General features: G+C 41.4%; 1 protein-coding gene across 1 annotated transcript in view; it reads left to right on the top strand.

Annotated features, from left to right (window-relative positions):
* The window catches only part of stpg4 (sperm-tail PG-rich repeat containing 4), an 86,392-nt gene that overhangs the window by 22,215 nt on the left and 44,932 nt on the right, over positions 1–19,245 (top strand). The window contains exon 3 of the mRNA XM_078557209.1: positions 17,586–17,647. Coding sequence (XP_078413335.1) covers positions 17,586–17,647 — 62 coding nt within the window. The remainder of the gene's footprint in view (positions 1–17,585; positions 17,648–19,245) is intronic.

Raw genomic sequence — 19,245 nt, 5'->3', positions numbered from 1 at the left:
AAAGAAGTAGGTTTTAAGGAGTATCTTAAAGGAGAAAAGAGGAAAATAAGAAATAGGAGCTGCAGTAGATCACTTGGCCCTTCCAGACTGCTCCATCATTAAATACAATCATGACTGACTTTCCACCTCAATTCCACTTTCCTACCCTTACTCCATAAGCCTTAATTCCCTTACTATTCAAAAATCTTTAGATATCAAAAGTCTATCAATCTTTGTCTTGAATATATTTGATGGTTGAGCATTCACAGCCCTCTGGAGTGGAGACTTTCAAAGATTCACTACTCTGCATGAAGAAGTTTCTCTTCATCTCGATCCCAAATGCCCAACCCCTTATTCTGAAACTGTGACCCCTAGTTCTAGACTCCCCAGCCAGGATAAATATCCTCCCAGCATCTACCAAATCAAAACCGTTAAGAATTTTATATGTTCCAATGAAATCATCTCGTATTCTTCTAAATTCCAAGGAACATAAGCCCAGTTTACTCAATCTCATTGCACACGACAATCCCCTCCTTGCACTGGGACACATTTTAGGGTCTTTTGTTGCATTCCTTCCAAGGTTGGTCAATACTTTCTTAGGTCTTGAAAATAACTGTTCACAGTATTCCAGTTGTGGTTTCACCAAGGCCTTGTATAGTTCCAGTACTCTATTATTCCAATCCGTTTGTAATAAAGGCCATTTACTTTCCTAATTGCTTGCTGTACCTGAATGTCAATTTTCTGTGATTCAAGTGCAGGTTCCTCCAAATCCCGATATTTTCCAGTCTCTCCCCATTTTAAAAAAATACTCTACTTTTCTATTTTGTCTTCCAAAGTGGTTAACTTCACACTTACCACATTATATCTATTTGCCATGTTCTTGCCTTAACCTGTCCCTTTGCCTTAACATGTCCCTTTGCAGCTTCTTTGCTTCTGACTTGAGGCCTACTTTACCACCTAACTTTGTATCACCTGTAAACTTGGACACATTGCACTCACTCCAGTCATTTAATTCATTGATATAGATTGTAAATCACTGAGACCCAAGCGCTAATATTGGGGTACCCTACTAGTTATGGCCTGCCAACATGAAAATGTCTAATTTATTCCTACTCTCTGTTTTCTGTCCATTAACCAATCCCCATCTATACTAATATATTACTCCCGATCCTGTGTGCCCTAATTTTGAATAATATGCTCTTGAGTGGCCTTTATCAAATGTTTTTTGAAAATCCAAATATACTACATTCACTGGTCCCCCCTTATTCACTCTGCCAGTTACACCCTCAAAAAACTCAACAAATTTGTCAAACAAGATTTTTTTTTCATAAATCCACATTGACTCTGCCTAATCATATTATTTTCTAAGTGCTCTGTTACCAGATCCCTAACAATAGATTCTAGCATTTTCCCTACTATTGATGAAAGGGAAGAGAGTCAGAGAGATATAGGGAGGGAATTCTAGAGCTTAAAGCCTAGACAGCTGAAGGCACAACCACCAGTGGTGGAGGGATTAAAATTGAATAGGCTCAAGAGAGCTGGACTAGCGGGGTGCAAGTATATAGCAGAGTTATAAGGCTGAAGGAGATTGCAAGAAAGGGAGAGGCAAGACCATAGAGGGATTTGAAAACAAGGATATATTTTTTAAAATCAAGGCATCGCTAACTGGGAACAAATATAAGTCAGCTCAGGAGTGATTAGTGATCATTACTTGGTGCGAGTTAGGACATGAGTTTTGAATGAGCTTGTCTACAGAGGCAGAATGTAGGAAGCCAAGAAGGATTGCATTGGAGTAGTCAAGTCTAGCAGTAACAAGGGCAAGGATGATAGGGGGTTTCAACAGCAGGTGAGCTGAAGCAGGTGTGGGGTCAGATGATGTTACGGAGTTGGAAATAGGTAGTCTTAGTGATGTTGGAGATATGTGGCCGTAAGCTCATCTCCTGGTCAGGTATGACACCAAAGTTGATACCAATCTGGTTCAGCCGCAGACAGTGGTCAAGGAGAGGGATAGGGTAGATGACTAGGAAATAGACTTTGTGTTGGATACTGAAGACAGTACGTTTGATCTTCTTAATATTTATTTGGAGGGATTTTCTGCTCACGCTGCTCTCTTCCCAGCCGCCAGTGCAAGATCTTTCCCGAAAGTGGATGTTAGACACAGACCATGTAAAATACTAATATTAATTGCAGCTCAACTTGGGCAGGCAATGTTCTCATTGGGTGCACAGTGCCTGCCCAATGGGAATTTAACCCTTTTCATTCAATTGATCTAGTGAATAATTACAATTCTAGCTATTATTCACAAAAATGAGTCAACTTTGTTTTTGCCATAAAAGTTTGAAACACGTAAGTATTACAGGAAAGTGGACGGCTTGGTTAGGTTCATACCTAATAATACTATAGTTTGGGCAAATTATGCTTAGCATATTGTTTAGAGAGATGCTGATCCTCAATCCCTCATTAAGGTCTGGAACCACTGCCAGATGCCCCACAGTGGACCTGTCTACTATGTGTTAAGTTGCAGTAACCATCTGTCAAATTTAGTCATCCGTGGGCAGAGAGCAATGGTGCACTGTAGTGTAGGGAAACCCTTCACTGGCATCTTGACCAAGACAAAATGCTATGTTGGTTTTGGATGATATCTTAGAATGTCCTTCGAAAACCTTAAATATTCGTGGTCTGAGCTGAACCTAGTTCAGTTCCAGCTCCTCTTTGCTGACCTCAGGTTGAACTGGTTTATATTTTTAACTAAAACAACTATTTTGTTCAGCTTACTAAAATGAATTACAGATACCTGTTTTTTTTTGTTCATGGGATGTGGGTGTCACTGGCTGGACTAAAGTTCATTAGTGAACCAGATGGGCTTTTATGACAATCGGCAATGGTTTCATGGTCATCATCAGACTTTTAATTCCAGATACTTACTGAATTCAAATTCCACCATCTACCGTGCTGGGGTTCCAACCCGGGTCCCCAGAGCATTACCCTAGGTCTCGAGATTAACAGCCCAATGATAATACCAGTATGCCACCGCCTCCCCTTGTTCTTCATTTCAATATTCAGAATCAGCCTAACTAGAAATCTGATGACTTCCCAACAGATATTTTTGAACCAGATTTTGACACTATTCAAACCACATTCTTTTTGCAACTCAAATTACATTTGTGAAAAAGTGTTGAAGAGAAACACAAAATGTCAGAGGATAAATTGAACTAAATTCATAGCTCAAGCTGGCAAATTGGGTATGGGAGGATTAATCACAAACAAATAAATTCAGGAGGCTAAAGATAGGTGATAATTTATTATTTCAGGCTAAGTAAGAAAAGATATTTGTGTGCACTTACATGTTTAATTCAGATCAGTTGTGTTTTAAAATGGCATCAGGTGGGCTATATCATAGGTAGCTTAAGTTAGCCAGCAAAAGAGATCAGAAATTTAGCCTAGATTCTTTAATAATGGTCAAATCAAGGATCAAAGTTCTGGCTTTCAGTTGGCTGGAAGAAAAAAAATAGCCTTGGGAAATAGTTTCCAGGCAATCAGGAATCCGTTTTACTCATTTGGGCCCCAGTTTCAAAATGGCTGGTTAGTTAACTGTATTTTAGGAAAACAGCTGAATCTACCAATTGGAGATTAAGTATTGCGTATCTTTTTAGTGGGAGCCACTGACATCATAGCCGATTTAGAATTGTATATCTTTTTTATTTATGAAGGAAACAAACTCCAGTTAATCCTAAAAAATTATTTTTATCCTCACTACTTCTCCATTAGGAAGGTAGGCCTTACTGTTGCATGTCTTGGCGTACTTTATGAAAGATGAGTTTTGCTATCATTCATAATAACAGTTGTGAAAACAGGTACATGCTGGAAGTTATAGGCATCATTTCAGTGCTGGGGCTGGAAACCTGACTGAACTTAAAGCTCAGGTTTTTCATACAGAAACCGTCCTCCAACAAATAATGGGGTTACAGGGGCATTTCTAACACAGAAACTGAGACTATATCAATACGTTTAATGGTCTTGTTTTAGTATGCTACAAAACATTTTTTTTTTGGTCATAAGTGTTTAACTCAGTGGAGACACAAGGTGGGTGACCAAAAATGAATGACTTGATTAATTTACCTTTTTATGCTGACAACTGTTGCCCACTGCCCTTTTTTGATTTATCGCTTTTTAACCTTCATGATTAGTGGCTCTGATTCCTGCTACCTCTTGCTGATTGGCACTCTCCCGGCCTGTATAGCCTTGATTCATCACTGTTTTATGAATATGAAATTTGAATGAAATGAGGTGCAAATATGATGGTCAAAATGTGGCAGACAAAATGCTTGGTAGACTTACTAGCCCTAGGAAGTGAAATGGCACAAAATGAGAAGGCCAGATGGAATTTGGGGCATAAACAGGTCCTTGTCTCTTTTTCTGCCAATAATAAGTTCTGCTGAAGTGGAGGTGGTCACATAATGTACCCCTTATATATGGATGTATCATCGGGACATGCAATTGAGTGAAGTGCATCTTCACCTGCAACGATGCTGAAAAGAGATGTCTGTTCATTTCTGGCATCCAGTTTACTCAATTTAAAAAGCTGCTTTTGGCAAGCAAACGGTTGCAGAGCAATCAATTTAGTTATCAAAAATGGTAGATAAGAGCTGGATAATCGTAATACTTTTTGAACTTCCCAGTGGACTGTGTACTTAATTGTGCTGTGACACTGTGCATCAGCAAATTATACCAACCCATCCCCATCTGTACCTCATCAATATCATAGATGGTTTTGACATCTGCCCACAATTTGTAAACACTCCTGGCACTAGATTATGGGTAAGGGTGCAGCCTATGGGCAGATGTAAGTTCTTACTGCACAAGAAAAAGTGTATACCGAGATTCTTACCAGTGAGTTTCCCAATTCTTTCAAATTTTCTTTGAAAACAGTATCAGTGGCCTTGATTATTACTTTCTAACCATAATTTAAAGCCCAGGAGGTCTTGTGGTGCAGTAGGGAGTGTCCGTACCTCTGAGCCAGAAACTCCGGGTTTGAGGCTGATTCCAGGACTCTCTACTCACGGAAGGTGTGTTCATAACATATCCAAACAAGTTAATTATCAACCTATAAATCATTCCAATACACCTTTGGCAGATGGTAAGTGGGAGAGTCTCCATGCTTGATATAGACTGGTGCCCAACAAGTGATAGGGAGAATCTCCTGGTCAGCCATGCTTGATGTAGAGTGGTGCCCGTCAAACAATAGCCTCTGGTGACAATCTAGCAACCTATTCCAGGGAAAACTAGTTATGGGAACAGATGTAAGCACGTGCTTTGTCTGCCTCATGCACCACTAGGTGTGGGAAGAAAGAAGAAGAAGAAAGCTCAGGATATGCACCAAGGTGGTAAGTATGATGTGCTAGGGTTGAGGCATTTAGTAGCACCATGGAGAGGGTGCATGGAGTTTGACAGCATTTGGCGTGTAGTCTAAGCATTTAGTAGTACCTGTGGGGAAGTGAAGAGGAAGGATTCAAGGATGTGAATCTTAAAGTTTGACAGTACTGTTGTGGGGTATTGAGGATTTGTAGCATTTGTTAACACCAGAAGAAAGTGGGGTGAGGTGGTAGTAGGAGGAACTCCTCCCAAAAGGCCTCCCCAGGAATAATAGTGAATACTGGGTTAGTAGTCTGTTTTGTAACAACAGGTCTGCTACTCCATGTAATGTACAATGTATCATCTGGGCCTTTGATTTAGTTGACTGAATAAATTAAATTGTGCCGTTGTGACAGTGTTAATGTCTTGTCAATTACATTGTTAAGATTAAGAGAAACAGGTGATGTGTATTAATTGTCTTTGAGTACAGATAAATAGGGGATAGCTGATACATTGGGAGTGTGGGAGGGGAGCTGTGAGACTGACCAAGTCAATAAACTCTCAGTAAAGAAAAGCTCTGTGTCTTGGGGCAGAATTTTCCCCCTGTCGGGGGGGGAAGTTCAGGAGCGGGCACATGCGGGCATGCCTCCGATCAGCGCCCCGCAGTTTTATGTTGGCCCGCCCAGCGTAACATCCACCAGGAAGCGCTATGCGCTCCCTGTGTGGTGGGGGGGGATTCCCTAAGCTGAGAGTGCGCTTTTTCGCACATGCGCACGAAAGAGCGCATTCATCTCCCTGAGGCTAAGTGTTGCCTCAGGGAAATTGGCGCCAAATTCAAAAATGCTAAATGTAGAAAAATAAAATTTCCTGTCACATGAGGGGACATGTCCATCACTTTTAATTAAACTTTCATTAAATTTTTAAAAACCCTCATGAAAGCTCATCCTGCCCATGGATGAGGTTTCATGCTTTTTCTGAAGCCTGCCTGGGCTCCCGGCTTGCTCACCAACCCTAAGGTTGGACGGGCAGGTCCTTTAACAAGTTCAATTACTTTTTAAATGGCCTCAATTCGCCGTTGACAGGCCGGTGGGCGCACAGCTGATTCGGCTGCGCCCCCACCAACCTGAAAATTGAAATGACACGGGGTGACGTCGGGAGTTCCGCCTGACGCCATCCCGCATCATTTAACGTGTCGGCGAGTGGGCCCCGCCCCCCCCGCTCACCGACCTCAATATCCTGCCCTTGGTTTCAACTTCACCAACTGACTTGGATCTTATTAACAACATGGTATTGTGAGATTTTTGCTAGTACTGAGGGTGTAATGTTGGACTTTAGCAGCGCTTATGGGAATCCTCTGGTTTAGCAGTATGGGGTGCATGATCCTGGAGTTTGATTGTATTTAGTTGGGGCCCTGGGACATATAAACAAAATATAAACAATGGAAACTCAGGGGATGAATTGTCTCTCTATCTTTCTGTCAGTTCTGTGTGTGTCTGTCAGCTCAGCTCCAACACTCTAAAGTGAAAATAAAACACCTAATAGGTTACATGTGAAATTTTCTAAAATGCATTCTCTAGCGAGCTTTTAAATTATTTGGAAAAACATATTAGCTCAGAAAGCATTTAATTGAGTCATACTTGACGCAGCACATTTGGCCTATCATGCTGGTGCCGACCCTTTGAAAATGTTATCCATTAGTTTCACTCCACTGTTCTTTCTCCATAACCCTAAAATAACCCTTTTCAAGTATTTTATCAATATCTTTTACAAAGTTACCATTGAATCTTCTTCCAGGCGGTGTGTTCCGGTTCTTTTGCCAATTACTTTAAAATATGTGCCCTCTAGTGATGGCCGATAATTGGGATTCACTTGAGCTCCTGTAAGTGGGAACAGACTGAAACTGTGGTTGGTGGATTAGGAGATGCATGTTTGTAATGCATCTCTCTGTAAGTAAATGCATATGAAAATGTGTAAAGATTGGCTCCAGCTCTATCCTGGCTTTCTGGAGTATAACACGGTGGAAGAGAATGGTTGCCTAAAGGTTTATTTTTTCCTTTATCCATTCATGGGATGTGTGTGTGTTTGCGTGTCACTGGCAAAGCCAGAGATAAAAGCAAAGAACTGCGGATGCTGGAAATCCAAAACAAAAACAAAAATACCTGGAGAAACTCAGCAGGTCTGGCAGCATCGGTGGAGAAGAGCACAGTTGACGTTTCGAGTCCTCATGACCCTTCTACAGAACAAATAAACTGGCAAAGCCAGTATTTGTTGCCCATCACTGACTCTTGGAGAAGGAGACTCTGTTGCTGCCTTAAAAAAAGTCCTGGGGAAACAGTTATTTTGTTAGCCTTCAGGGAATAAATGAAACATTCTGCGGTGACACAATGAACAGAAGACTCAATGATTTTCAGATTTCTAAATAGTCCAGATACTAGACACAGGCATCAATACAACAGAAAGATTAAAGACAGACAGAATAAGGATGAAAGCACCTTTAGCTGATCCCACTCTGCGGCAGAAGACAACACTGGAACAAAAATAATGGGCAAATTAATCCCAGAAATGCTCAAGGAACAATTAATAGGTGTTTCAAGTGTGATGTGACGTATCATTATGTGGTGAACTGTCCAAAGCAAAGAGGCAGGGTGCCCTTTGGAGGACATGATGAAGAGAATTTTAAGGAAGAGGATGAAAATAATAATGAATATGAACAAATTATGCTGATCACCGGGAGCTTTAGTTCTGTGATGTTTTAATCATGGGCTCCTTTAACTGTGCAATACTATATAGTGCTTGTAACTCAACAGTATCTGGGACAGATTGGCTAAAATGTTAATTCAATTCACTAGGTAGTGAGGATCAATGCCAGGTTAAGGCGTATAAAAGTACTACTTGCTATTTGGCAATGACAACACATTGAGATTACTAAAAAGAGTTAAAATTCCATGTAAAATAGCTGAAGTAAACTATTTTATAAGTACTGATGTGGTCACTATTGAGATACCTATGCTGTTAAGTAAACCTTCTATGAAAAAGGCACAAATGAAATGGAGAGTGATAATGCAATTATTTTTGGAAAGTCATTTGGTCTGCAATTATCCAATCAGGACATTATGTTTCTAATCAGAGTGTTAAAAAAGGTAATAATGGCCTCAGGTGATAAGAATCAGAGAGGGGAAAAACAAATTGTCTTAATGTTACATAGACAGTTTGCTCACCCGACTTGTCAAAGGTTAAAAATCATGCTAAGAGATGCAGGCATAGTTAGTGAAGAACGTACAAGGCTAATAGAAGAGATTAGAGAGAAGTGCGAAATCTACAAAAAGTATCAAAGGACACCACCATGTCTTATTGATTGGCACATGACTTTGACAAGATAGTTGCCTGGATCTAAAGGTATGGATAAAGACAGAAATATTTTCATCCTACATTTTATAGATATGACAACTAGATGTAGTCATTCTACAATAACACATAGTCAGGACAAAAGGGTGGCAATAGACAAAATCATGGAAAAATGGATAGGAACTAGACTTGGAACACTGTGAATCTCTGGTTAGGCCACAACTAGACTATTGCACCCGGTCCTGGTCACCATGCTTTATGGAGGATGTGAGGGCCCTTGAGAGGGTGCAGAAGAGATTTATCAGAATGTTTCCAAGGTTGAGGGATTTTACTTATAAGGTTAGGTTGGAGAAGCTGGCATTGTTCTCCTTGGACCAAAGGAGGTAAAAGGGAGATTTAATAGAGGTGTACTTAATTTTGACAGGTTTAGACAAGGTAGTCAAAGGAAAGCTGTTCCCATTAGCTAATGGTACAAGGACTAGAGGACATAGATTTAAGGTTTTGGGCAAGAGATGCAGGGGGATGCACAGCAAGTGGTAATGACCTGGAACTTGCTGCGTATGACAGTGGTGGAAGCAGAGATGATGAATGATTTCCAAGGGAAATTGGCTGGACATGAGGGAAATAAACTTGCAGGGCTGTAGAAATAGTCAGGGAAAAGGACTGACTGGATTGCTCTACGGAGAGCCAACATGGACTCAGTGGGCTGAAAGGCTCCCTCCTGTGCCATAATGAGTCCATGATGTGATAGAGTTATTACATCCACAGGCCAAATGCCTAGAGTGGGTAGTCTGGCGACATTCCAGAGGGTCTGATGAATGGAGGGATATAACAATTTTGGAACATGCAGGAAAAGCTACTGTGGTCAATTCAAATATTGGTTGAATGTTCAAGATGATGGTCAACAAGTGAGGTTCATAGACTGGCAAAATGAGTTGAAAGAGCAGAAAGTAAGAAATGCTGTGCAAGTCGTGGTAGTGGCTATGGAAGAGCCTCTTGTGTCAGAAAACAATCTCAGGCTGGAGAAAGAACCTCTGATAATGTGAGATGGAGATCTTGCAGTGGTAGCCCCAACAGCCGTAAAAGTGTATGTGGAGTAGAGGCCTGGAATAGGTTGAATAGATCAGACAATGAAATAAAGGCTACAGACAGTCTCACAATAGAACTAGAAACAGAAGTCCTCATGGCTGTGAAGTTTTGGTGGCTGCCAATAAACTTTAGGATGAACTAATAAGAGAGACAAAATAAAATTAGATAGTTGGAGAGCATTTGGAGTTTATTCTGAGGTACCAGATAAGCGTCAACCAGCCTTGTCACATAGATGGATTTGTACTGAAAATGTCATTGCAGATAAAGCTTATAAGAATACAAGAACACAAGAAATAGGAGCAGGAGTAGCCCATATGTCCTGTCGAGTCTGCTCTACCATTCAATACAATTGGGCTTCAGCTCTACTTCCTTGCCCGTTTCCCATATCCCTTAATTTCCTGAGAGACCAAAAATCTGTCTATCCCAGCCTTAAATATATTCAATGATGGAGCATCCACAATCTTCGGGGCAGAGCATTCCAAAGATTCACAACCCTTTGAGTGAAGTAATTTCCCCTCATCTCAGTTCTAAATGATCGGCCCCTTACTCTGAGACCATGCCCCCATGTTTTAGATTTCTCGACCAATGGAAACAATCTCAGTGTCAACCCTATCAAGCCCCTTCAGAATCTTATATGTTTCAATGAGATCATCTCTCGTTCTTCTAAGCTCCAGAGAAAATAGACCCAATTTGCTCAGCCTTTCATCATAGGACAACCCCCTCATCCCAGGGACCAAGTTAGTGAACCTTCACTGTTTCACCTCCAATGCAAGTATATCTCTGCTTCCTATCTGTTAACCAATCCTCTATCCATGCTAATATATTACCTCAAACTCCATGCACACTTATCTTGCCTATTAACCCTTTTGTGTGGCATCTTATTGAAAGCCATTTGGAAATCCAGATATACTACATCTACTCATTCACCTTTATCTACCTAACTAGTTACATCCTCAAAAAACTCCAATAAATTTGTCAAACAGGGTTTTCCTTAAGTAAAGTCATATTGACTTGTTCTAGTCATACTATGCTTTTCTAAGTGCATTGTTAGTACTTCCTTAATAATAGATTCCAGTCTTCCCCCAGCAATTGATGTTAGGCTAACTGACCTGTAGTTCCCTGTTTTCTCTCTCACTCCTTTCTTGAAAAGCGGAGCAACATTTGCCAACTTCCAACCTGATGGGACCGTTCCTGAATGCATGAATGCTGGAAAATCACAGCCAGCGCACCCACTACCTCTGCAACTATCTCCTTTAGGAACCTATGCCATCAGGCTCTGGAATTTGTCAAATTTTAGTCCCTTAAGTTTCTCCAATGCATTTTCTCTGTTGATATTAATTTCCCTAATTTCCTCACTGTTTAGCCTGTAGTTTACCATGAGCAGAATTTTTCGCTTGGCGGGCGCGTGTGCACCCGACCCGCTCGAGCGTGAAATAACGTGCAATGATGTCGGCCGAGCGTGCCGACGTCTACGAGCGCACTCATGATATTTCACTAGATGGAGACGGAGGGGCGCCCACCATTAATTAAGAGGCCAGATAAGGCCCTTGACGCACCAATTGTCTCCAACTTTGCATAGCCTGTGCCGAGGCTCTTCAGTGCTCCAGCCCTGAACTGGATGGATTGCTGCTGAGTGACAAGGGCTATCCCCTCAAAAAGTGGCTCATGACGTCTCTCCACCACCCAAGAGCAGAGGCTGAGCAGTGGTACTATAGGAGCCACGCCTCCACAAGGGCGGTGGTAGAGAGAACCATAGGTCTTCTCAAGATGTGCTTCTGATGCCTGGACCGTTCAGGGGTGGCACTGCAATACCCCCCAGAGCGTGTGTCACTGATAGTGGTTGCATGCTGCGCTTTGCATAATCTGTCACTGGCAAGGGGGGACCCAGTGGTGGAAGAAGATCTTGACACAGCTGCACAGGCAACAGACGATGAGTCCAGTAGTGAGTCCAAGGACGAGCATGGTGAGGAGAATGCTGAGGGCATGGGTGCTGACCTGAGTAACCTCCAGGGAGGCAGCGACACCCGGGATGCTTTGATCCAATGCTCCTTTGGCTAGCCTACCAAATAAGAACCACCACCTGTAGGCTCCATACTCAATCCCTGACAGGACCATTCCCTTGGCCAGCAACATACACTCTGTGCCTTTGCAATAAAGTTTCAGGAGACACACGTCCATCATTACATAATGGCCTTCCCTGTACCTACAGAACAAATGAAGCATTCAGAGGCCAATAGAACAAAATAACATCTCATTTAATTGTGAATATTAAACATAGCTGAAATGAACCTTAACCGGTGTTTTTAATCACACCATGAAAAAATTTAAAGCAAAACGGGAGAACAAAACATTACCCGTGATAAGTCCGTCTCGTGCTTAAGGTGCTTTATATTTACATTTGCGGGTGTTATGTCTAGGTGCTCCCCCTTCACTGTCACCATCATTGGAGACAACCTGCTGATTCTGCTGTCTTGTTGACCTTGATGACCTCAGAGGTCTTCCTCTGGCCAGTGGAGCCAGTGATGGCCCCACCTGGGAGGGAGCAGCCAATGCCACGGCTGGCATCTCCCCAGTCGCTGCAGCCTCATTGGGTGCCATGGTCACTGGCAGTGGGGTGGAGGAGCTGCCGTCATCCGGAGCGCACTGAGAGGAGCCCTCAGAGACAACAGGCAGCTCGTGTGCCAACATGAGGTCGCAGGGACCTCCATGCTCACCATTGATGGCCGGGCACCTAGCTGAGATACTGGGTGCCCAATCCACCTCCCACACTGACACTGACCAGCTGAGGTCATTGCCAGTGTAAGGGCTTGCAGCTCCGATTGCATCCCCAGGGACACCTGATTGAGTTCCTGGAGCAGCCTCTCCATGAGATTCGCCACTCTCTCCACGGAGGAGGCATTGTGCTCGGCCATGAGGGTCAACGCAGTGGTCATGCTCCGCAGGGACTCCTCCACAGCAGACACCATGGTGCTCATTGCCTCATGTATCTCCACCGGCACCTCCCGCGCACGCTGCTGGACTTCCAGTATCTGCTGCTTGATGGACGACTCCATAGGCCTATCATCAGCCATCGACTGAGCATTATCCTGGTCCACAGTAGTCCTCCAACTATTAGCGTCCTTGGCACTCTCTGTCTCCTCAAGCAAGTGTGAAGTGCCCTGTCTCTGCTTCTAACAGGCCAACATTAACTATAGCTACTCTCTTCCTTTCTATATACTAAATGTGTTATTAATAAAATTAGAGTAAGGCTAATTGCTAGGGGTTTGGAAGAGTGACTGGGTTATATGAATGTTAGGGTGGATTCTCCCACAGATGGAAGTGTGGCCTTGAAAATAATTTTAGCTCTTTTGGCCACGTATTCATGGAAGTGCAGGTCAATAAACACAAAATCCACATTTCTGCAGGGTGATACTTTTCAGAGAGAAACCGCCCAAAGGGCTAACAGATGCAGATGGAAAACTATGGAAACTAAACAAATGTATCTAAGGCCTGAAAAATGCCTCCAGGGTCTGGCATTTATTAGTGAGATCTGTTTTGCTGGAAATGCGTTGTGTTCAACAAAAAGACGATGCTGAAATGTTTCATTGGCGTCATAAAGGAAAACTTTCATGATGCATGTTGATGATTTCTTACTGCAGTATTTGAGAAATGTGTTATTAATAAGATTAGAGTAGAATTTAAAATTGGAATTCAGGCTTTGAGGGATTTTAAATGTATTGGTTTAGATATTAAGCAAAGTAGGTCTGTAATAACTTTAAACCAACAATCCTATTTAGAGCGTATTATTCTCATCCCAGTTAATTGTGCCAGACTATCACAGAAAGATGATGTTAATTATGAAGCCTGATTGGTCAGTTGAACTAGTTGTGCACTCAGAATGGACCAGATGCTGGTTTTGATATGTTGGAGTTAAGTACAATGATTAGACACACCAAAGTAGAGAATGTTTTAAGAGCAAATAAACCATTAAGAAAGTTAAACTTGGATAAATGCATACCTAAGTTCCCATCCTTAAGTGACCCAATGAACATGAAACTGTTCATTTTTAGTGATATTTCACATGCTAATCTTCCTGATATATATTCCAGTGCAGTGGTTGCATATCATTTCTGAAAAGTGAGAATGTGAAATGTTGTCCTTTAGCTTGGGAAGTTGATGAAAATATAAAGGGTTGTTAAAAGCACTCTGCTGCTGAAAGACCAGCTCTTGTGTACCAAATATTTTAAGTAGGATTCTATACAATTGGCATGCTGAAGATAGTGAATGTTACAAAGATAATTGTTCCTTGTGGGATAATGTACATGCTACAAATAGTGCGAGTGAGAAAAAGTTATGACTGATCTTGCTGGTTGAAACAAATGCTGGAGAGAAAGGAAATCTCTAAAATTAAATGGGTGGATGCAAGTCATCAACTGTCAGATTGTTTTACAAAAGGAAATGCATGCACAAAGAAATTGATAGGGGACCTAGAGGAAGGTAAGCTAAAGCTTTATACAGAATATGGAGGTCTTTGATTTAATTTGTTTTGAAATTTTGGTTGTACATATTAATCCTAATTTTTATTTAAAGAGAGAGAAAGGAATCTGGGAATTGTGTATTAATTGTATTTAATTGTTTGCAGACAGTGGCCTTTAGGATTCACTTGTGATCCTATAAATAAGAACAGATTGAAACAGTGGTTGGCTGGGTTGGCTGTGCATGTTTGCTATGTGTATCTCTGTAAATAAATGCTTAGAAAAGGGTGTGAAGATTGGCTCCAGTTCTATCCTTCACCATCTTGCTTTCTCAGGCATAAGAAAGTGGTGGGAGTTGGTGGTGGTGGACTAGAGTTCAGAGGCTAGGGAACGGGGTAAATGAGAGGCCTGGTGGTGGGGATGGGGGAGATTGGAAGCCTTGTGATGGTATTGGAAGTCTTGGGAGAAGATCAGTGGGGCGAGATAGGTGTAAAGGCACTTAACCTCCTGAATACACCAGCCCTTGCCTCCATGAAAATGCTTGGTTGCCCAACAGCAGTTAAGTTGAAAACCTGAATGACAATGAGACACACAGGCCAAAGGCTTCAGCATCTCTCAAAAGCTTTGGTTTACAGTTGATTTTTTCCTCCCCTAGAGCTCTCACTCTGTGTGAGCAATCCCCTGATTGTCTCAGTCTAAGCATATCCCATATTTCCCAACATCTGTTAACTGCAACTCACTTGTGTCCTTATGCAATAAAGGGCTGAATTTTAACCAAAAAAAGAGGTGGATTGGGTCGAGTGTTGCGGAGGGAGGTTTAAAGTCTGAAAAATCTGCTTCCCATCCCAAACTGGCCTCCAGCCCATCCATTTCTGGTTTTTACTGAGGCTGGAAGGTTAGCAGGCAGCCAAACACTCTGAAGAGGCAGCTTGGAAATTTAAATATGATAAAGTAAAAACTTTAATGAAGGCACTCAAAGACATACAGGACCATTTTATAGATGAGTTTGACTGTATTACAGCATACAATTTCAGAATTTGTGGATGATATGGAACTTGGAAATATTGTGAACCATCAGGAGGATAGTGTAGAACTTCAAAAGGACATAGACAAGTTGGTAGAATGGACGGACAAGTGGCAGATAAAATTCAATGCAGGGAAGTGTGATGTGATTCATTTTGGTGGGAAGGATGCAGACAATATGAAATAAAGGGTACAGGTGTAGAGGGACCTGAGTGTATCTGTGCACAAATCATTGAAGATGGCAGGATAGGTTAAGACAGCAGTCAATAAAGCATTCAGCATCCTGGGCTGTATCAATAGGAGCATAGAATACAAAAGCAAAGAAGTTATGTTAAACCTGTACACTGGTTCAGCCCCAACTGGAGTATTGCATCCAGTTTAACTGGGCACCACACTTTAGGAAAGGTGTGAAGATGTTTGAGAGGGTGCAGAAAAGATTCACGATTCACGGTTTCAGAGATGAAGAACTTCAGTTACATGGAAAGATTGGAGAGGTTGGGACTGTTTTCCTCGAGGAGAGAAGGTTGAGAGGAGATTTGATAGAGGCATTCAAAATCATAAGGAGCCTGGACAGGCTAGACAGGGAGAAACTGTTCCCACTCGTGGAAGGATTGAGAACCAGACGGTACAGATTTAAGGTAATTGGCAAAAGAAGCAATGATGGCATGAAGAAAAGCTCTTTCACGCAGCAGGTGGTTAGGATCTGCAATGTACTGCCTGAGAGTGTGGTGGAGATGGGGTCAATTGAGGCTTTCAAAAGGGAATTAAATAATTTTCTAAAAGGGAAGAATTTGCCACGGGGAAAAGGCAGGGGAGTGGCACTAGGTGAATTGCTCCTTCAGAGGGCCAGCACGGACATGATGAGCTGAACGGTCTCCTGTGTATAACCATTCTATGATTTTTTTATGATATTAAAAATTGCATGTATGAAAAATTGCCAGGGTTTGACATGGAAGAAAAGATGATTATTTAATAAACGTATTTAATCTCTTATTGGTGAAGCTTCTGTGATCCTTTCCATGATAAGTCAGAGGATGCACAGTTTCATAGGGCAGAATTTATATCCCATGGGTGGGCACATGCCCAACCTGATCGGGAGTAAAATAGTGCACGATGACACCAGGCAAGTGTCCCGAAGTTATTTCGGTCGGCGGGCATGCACAAGAGTCAGGAGCATGCCCACGAAAATTAAGGGGCCAACTAAGGCCATTAAACTAGCAATTGATTTGTCTTTTATGGTGCCCATCCAACCTTACAGTTGGCGGGTGGGCGTATAGGCCAGGGGGCCTTTGCATTTTTTAGGAATGCTCATCCACGGGCAGGATGAGGTTTCCAACAGTAATTAAAAATAATAAAACTTTTAAACATCATTTTTAATGTGTCCCTGTTCATGTGACTGAGTCACATGTGGGGACATGTTTCCCTTATTTTTAAAAGCTTTATTTTTCATTGTAAAATTCTTCAGCTTCCTGAGGCAGCTTTGTGCCTTCGGGGAGCTTTAAGTGCCGCTCCCCCGTGCAGGCGCAGACTTCAGCGCTCGCGCTCCTCGCACCCCCCACCCCAGTAGCGCTGAGGTTCTCAGTGCGCATTTCACACTAGCTGGCCGTTAATTGGCCAGCCAGCGTGAAATGGCGGCTGGGGCTCGATCGCGGGTGGCGGTCCGTTTTGCAGCCGCTCCCGGGCCCGCCCACCCGACAAAGGAAAAATCCTGCCCATAAAGATAGGAACATTACACCATGCAGAATGGTGTTTTTCCCTTTATGTCTAGAAGTGTAATTGTTCTGCATTCTGAGTGTCAGGTTCACTTACAAGTCAGTTGAAGATGAAAACCCTATGTTTGTTTGATTAACGTGTCAATTAACATTGGGCCTTGTATGTCCTTGTTAAGAAGGAGCTGAAAAGCACAGCATACCAATATTGCTTTGCGTCTGTAAGAGAGTAGGAGGTTAATTATTCCAGCTGTAAGTAGCTCTGTTTAAAAAGTTTAACCTTTCCTACATTGGCAGCTAACTCGAAGCAATATAATTGCTTTTAGTTTATTTTCTACTGCAGCTCTCGAGGAAACAGAAGGCAGGGTTATGTTGGGAGTCAGTCACATGGGAAGAATAAATTTTAACTAGTACATTTGCCTAGGTTAAAGTAAATTTGCCTACCATTAAGAATGGAACAGAAGCATTAGAGGATTTGTTGCACAAAATTTCACAGGCAGTGTGTGATAGCAGATGCTATATATAAAAAAGATAGGTAATAGCTAATGTACAGACGAGAGAAATGAATAAGAAATTATGCTACTAAACATGCCACAATTTTGTAAAGATTTATTTTGTCAATGACCTTTTCCAGGGCACCTTTTCTGCAGCATCTTACAACTTAAGAGCTCCTGAGTTTGGAAAGTCTACATTCAAGTAAGTGTGAGGGCACTCTCCAAGATAATACACCTAAACATGCAAAACACAGCAGCGGTCGGATTGTAATTAGATCAAATTTTATTTTAATCTAGCACACTCTCAGTTCCAATACTCTTTTCTCTCAGAAGGTGCTTATATTTTATTCAGCTTACTACACCTTTCCTTGAGGTTGCCATCAATCAAGATGCATTCCTCACTAATGGTGTCTTTGCTTCCTCTTCTTCGAAGACCAAAGCTGCTCACTTTCACAATTGGTGACAGAATGAAATTGGTAATGAGAGACCTATACATCAACCACCTATAATACATGTTTTAGTCATGTCCGGCTCATTGTACATATTTTGTGGTGGATCACTCATGGCATTGCCTGCCAGTTGTGTTGTTTCAAGGGTAGGATAATGTAGTCTGGAATTGGAGGAGGATTCACATTGTCATTTAAAGGATTTGAGGAAAGATTTGTAAGATATCTCCTAAAGGATCATTGAAGTAAGTGTTTTCAAATTGTTATTGGAAAAATAACATGTATTTGCCTTAACCCTCACAGCTTCATAAATAAATTTGTTTCCTCTGTTTAATCAAAGTTTCACAAGTAAAAAGGCCAATAACATAATTACTAGGCTATCATATATGCAAATTTTGTAATGAATTCCCTTTCATTTCTGTGACATCATCATTAAGCTGTATGAAAGCATAACTTACAAGTGTGGCTGGATCAAAATTTTGCAATATCATGACAGTGGAACTTCAGAATGTCACTGGGACAGAATCTCATGATTGCATAGAGCAGACTTCCACAATGTCAGAGGGGCAAACTTTTATAATTGTCACATGGAGGGAGTTCAATACAAAATATCTGGTGCCAGACTGCCCCTGACCAGCAGTTCAACACAATAACAAGGAACAACTGAAAGAGACAAATAGCATGCAAGATATTTCCATTTTAACATTGAAAGATTGAGACAATTTAGTAAGGGAACAATAAAACCAATTTTGGGCCTAGCACTGAACCATCAAAATGATAATTAAAAAATGCGTCCAATTTGATCTTCCTTTTAGAAAATATGAACTTTTCACTTCTTACTGTCATTATTTGAAAGAATGTGTCATTGACTAGAGTGACATGTGGCCTTTTAAATGTTAGTGATAAAATCTTGTTTTACGTAATCATAATGATTGACAGTGATTATATGACTACTCTGCTTGTATCACTTTCTAGAAAAAATTTTGGCTGCTTGCAAGTACATGACAATTTTCCTTATATTAGTGTTTCTAAGAATGGCAAACAGTTGGCAGTAACTATTAAGTGCTATCTTTTTGGCTTCATGAAAAATATAACAGTTGCTCTGTGCAGAGTTCAAGCACTTTGCGAAATAAAGTTTTCATTTCATTTATATGTTGTATTGTTATTGTATGTTATATTTTAAAAATTGATTATTGGCATCTTTTTATCCAATGGTAATAAATGCTGCCTAGACAGTGACACTCACATCCTATGAACGAATACATTAAAAAAACAAGTAGTGTGTCCACAATCAAACACTTCCAGGCATATGATGTTGAAATTTCTATTTTTCTGACCTTGAACTAATGGTTCA

The sequence above is a fragment of the Cetorhinus maximus genome, chromosome 14 (genome assembly GCF_964194155.1).
Source record: "Cetorhinus maximus chromosome 14, sCetMax3.hap1.1, whole genome shotgun sequence".
In the NCBI taxonomy this organism is placed as follows: Eukaryota; Metazoa; Chordata; class Chondrichthyes; order Lamniformes; family Cetorhinidae; genus Cetorhinus; species Cetorhinus maximus.
This window is presented reverse-complemented; position numbering and strand designations above follow the sequence as displayed.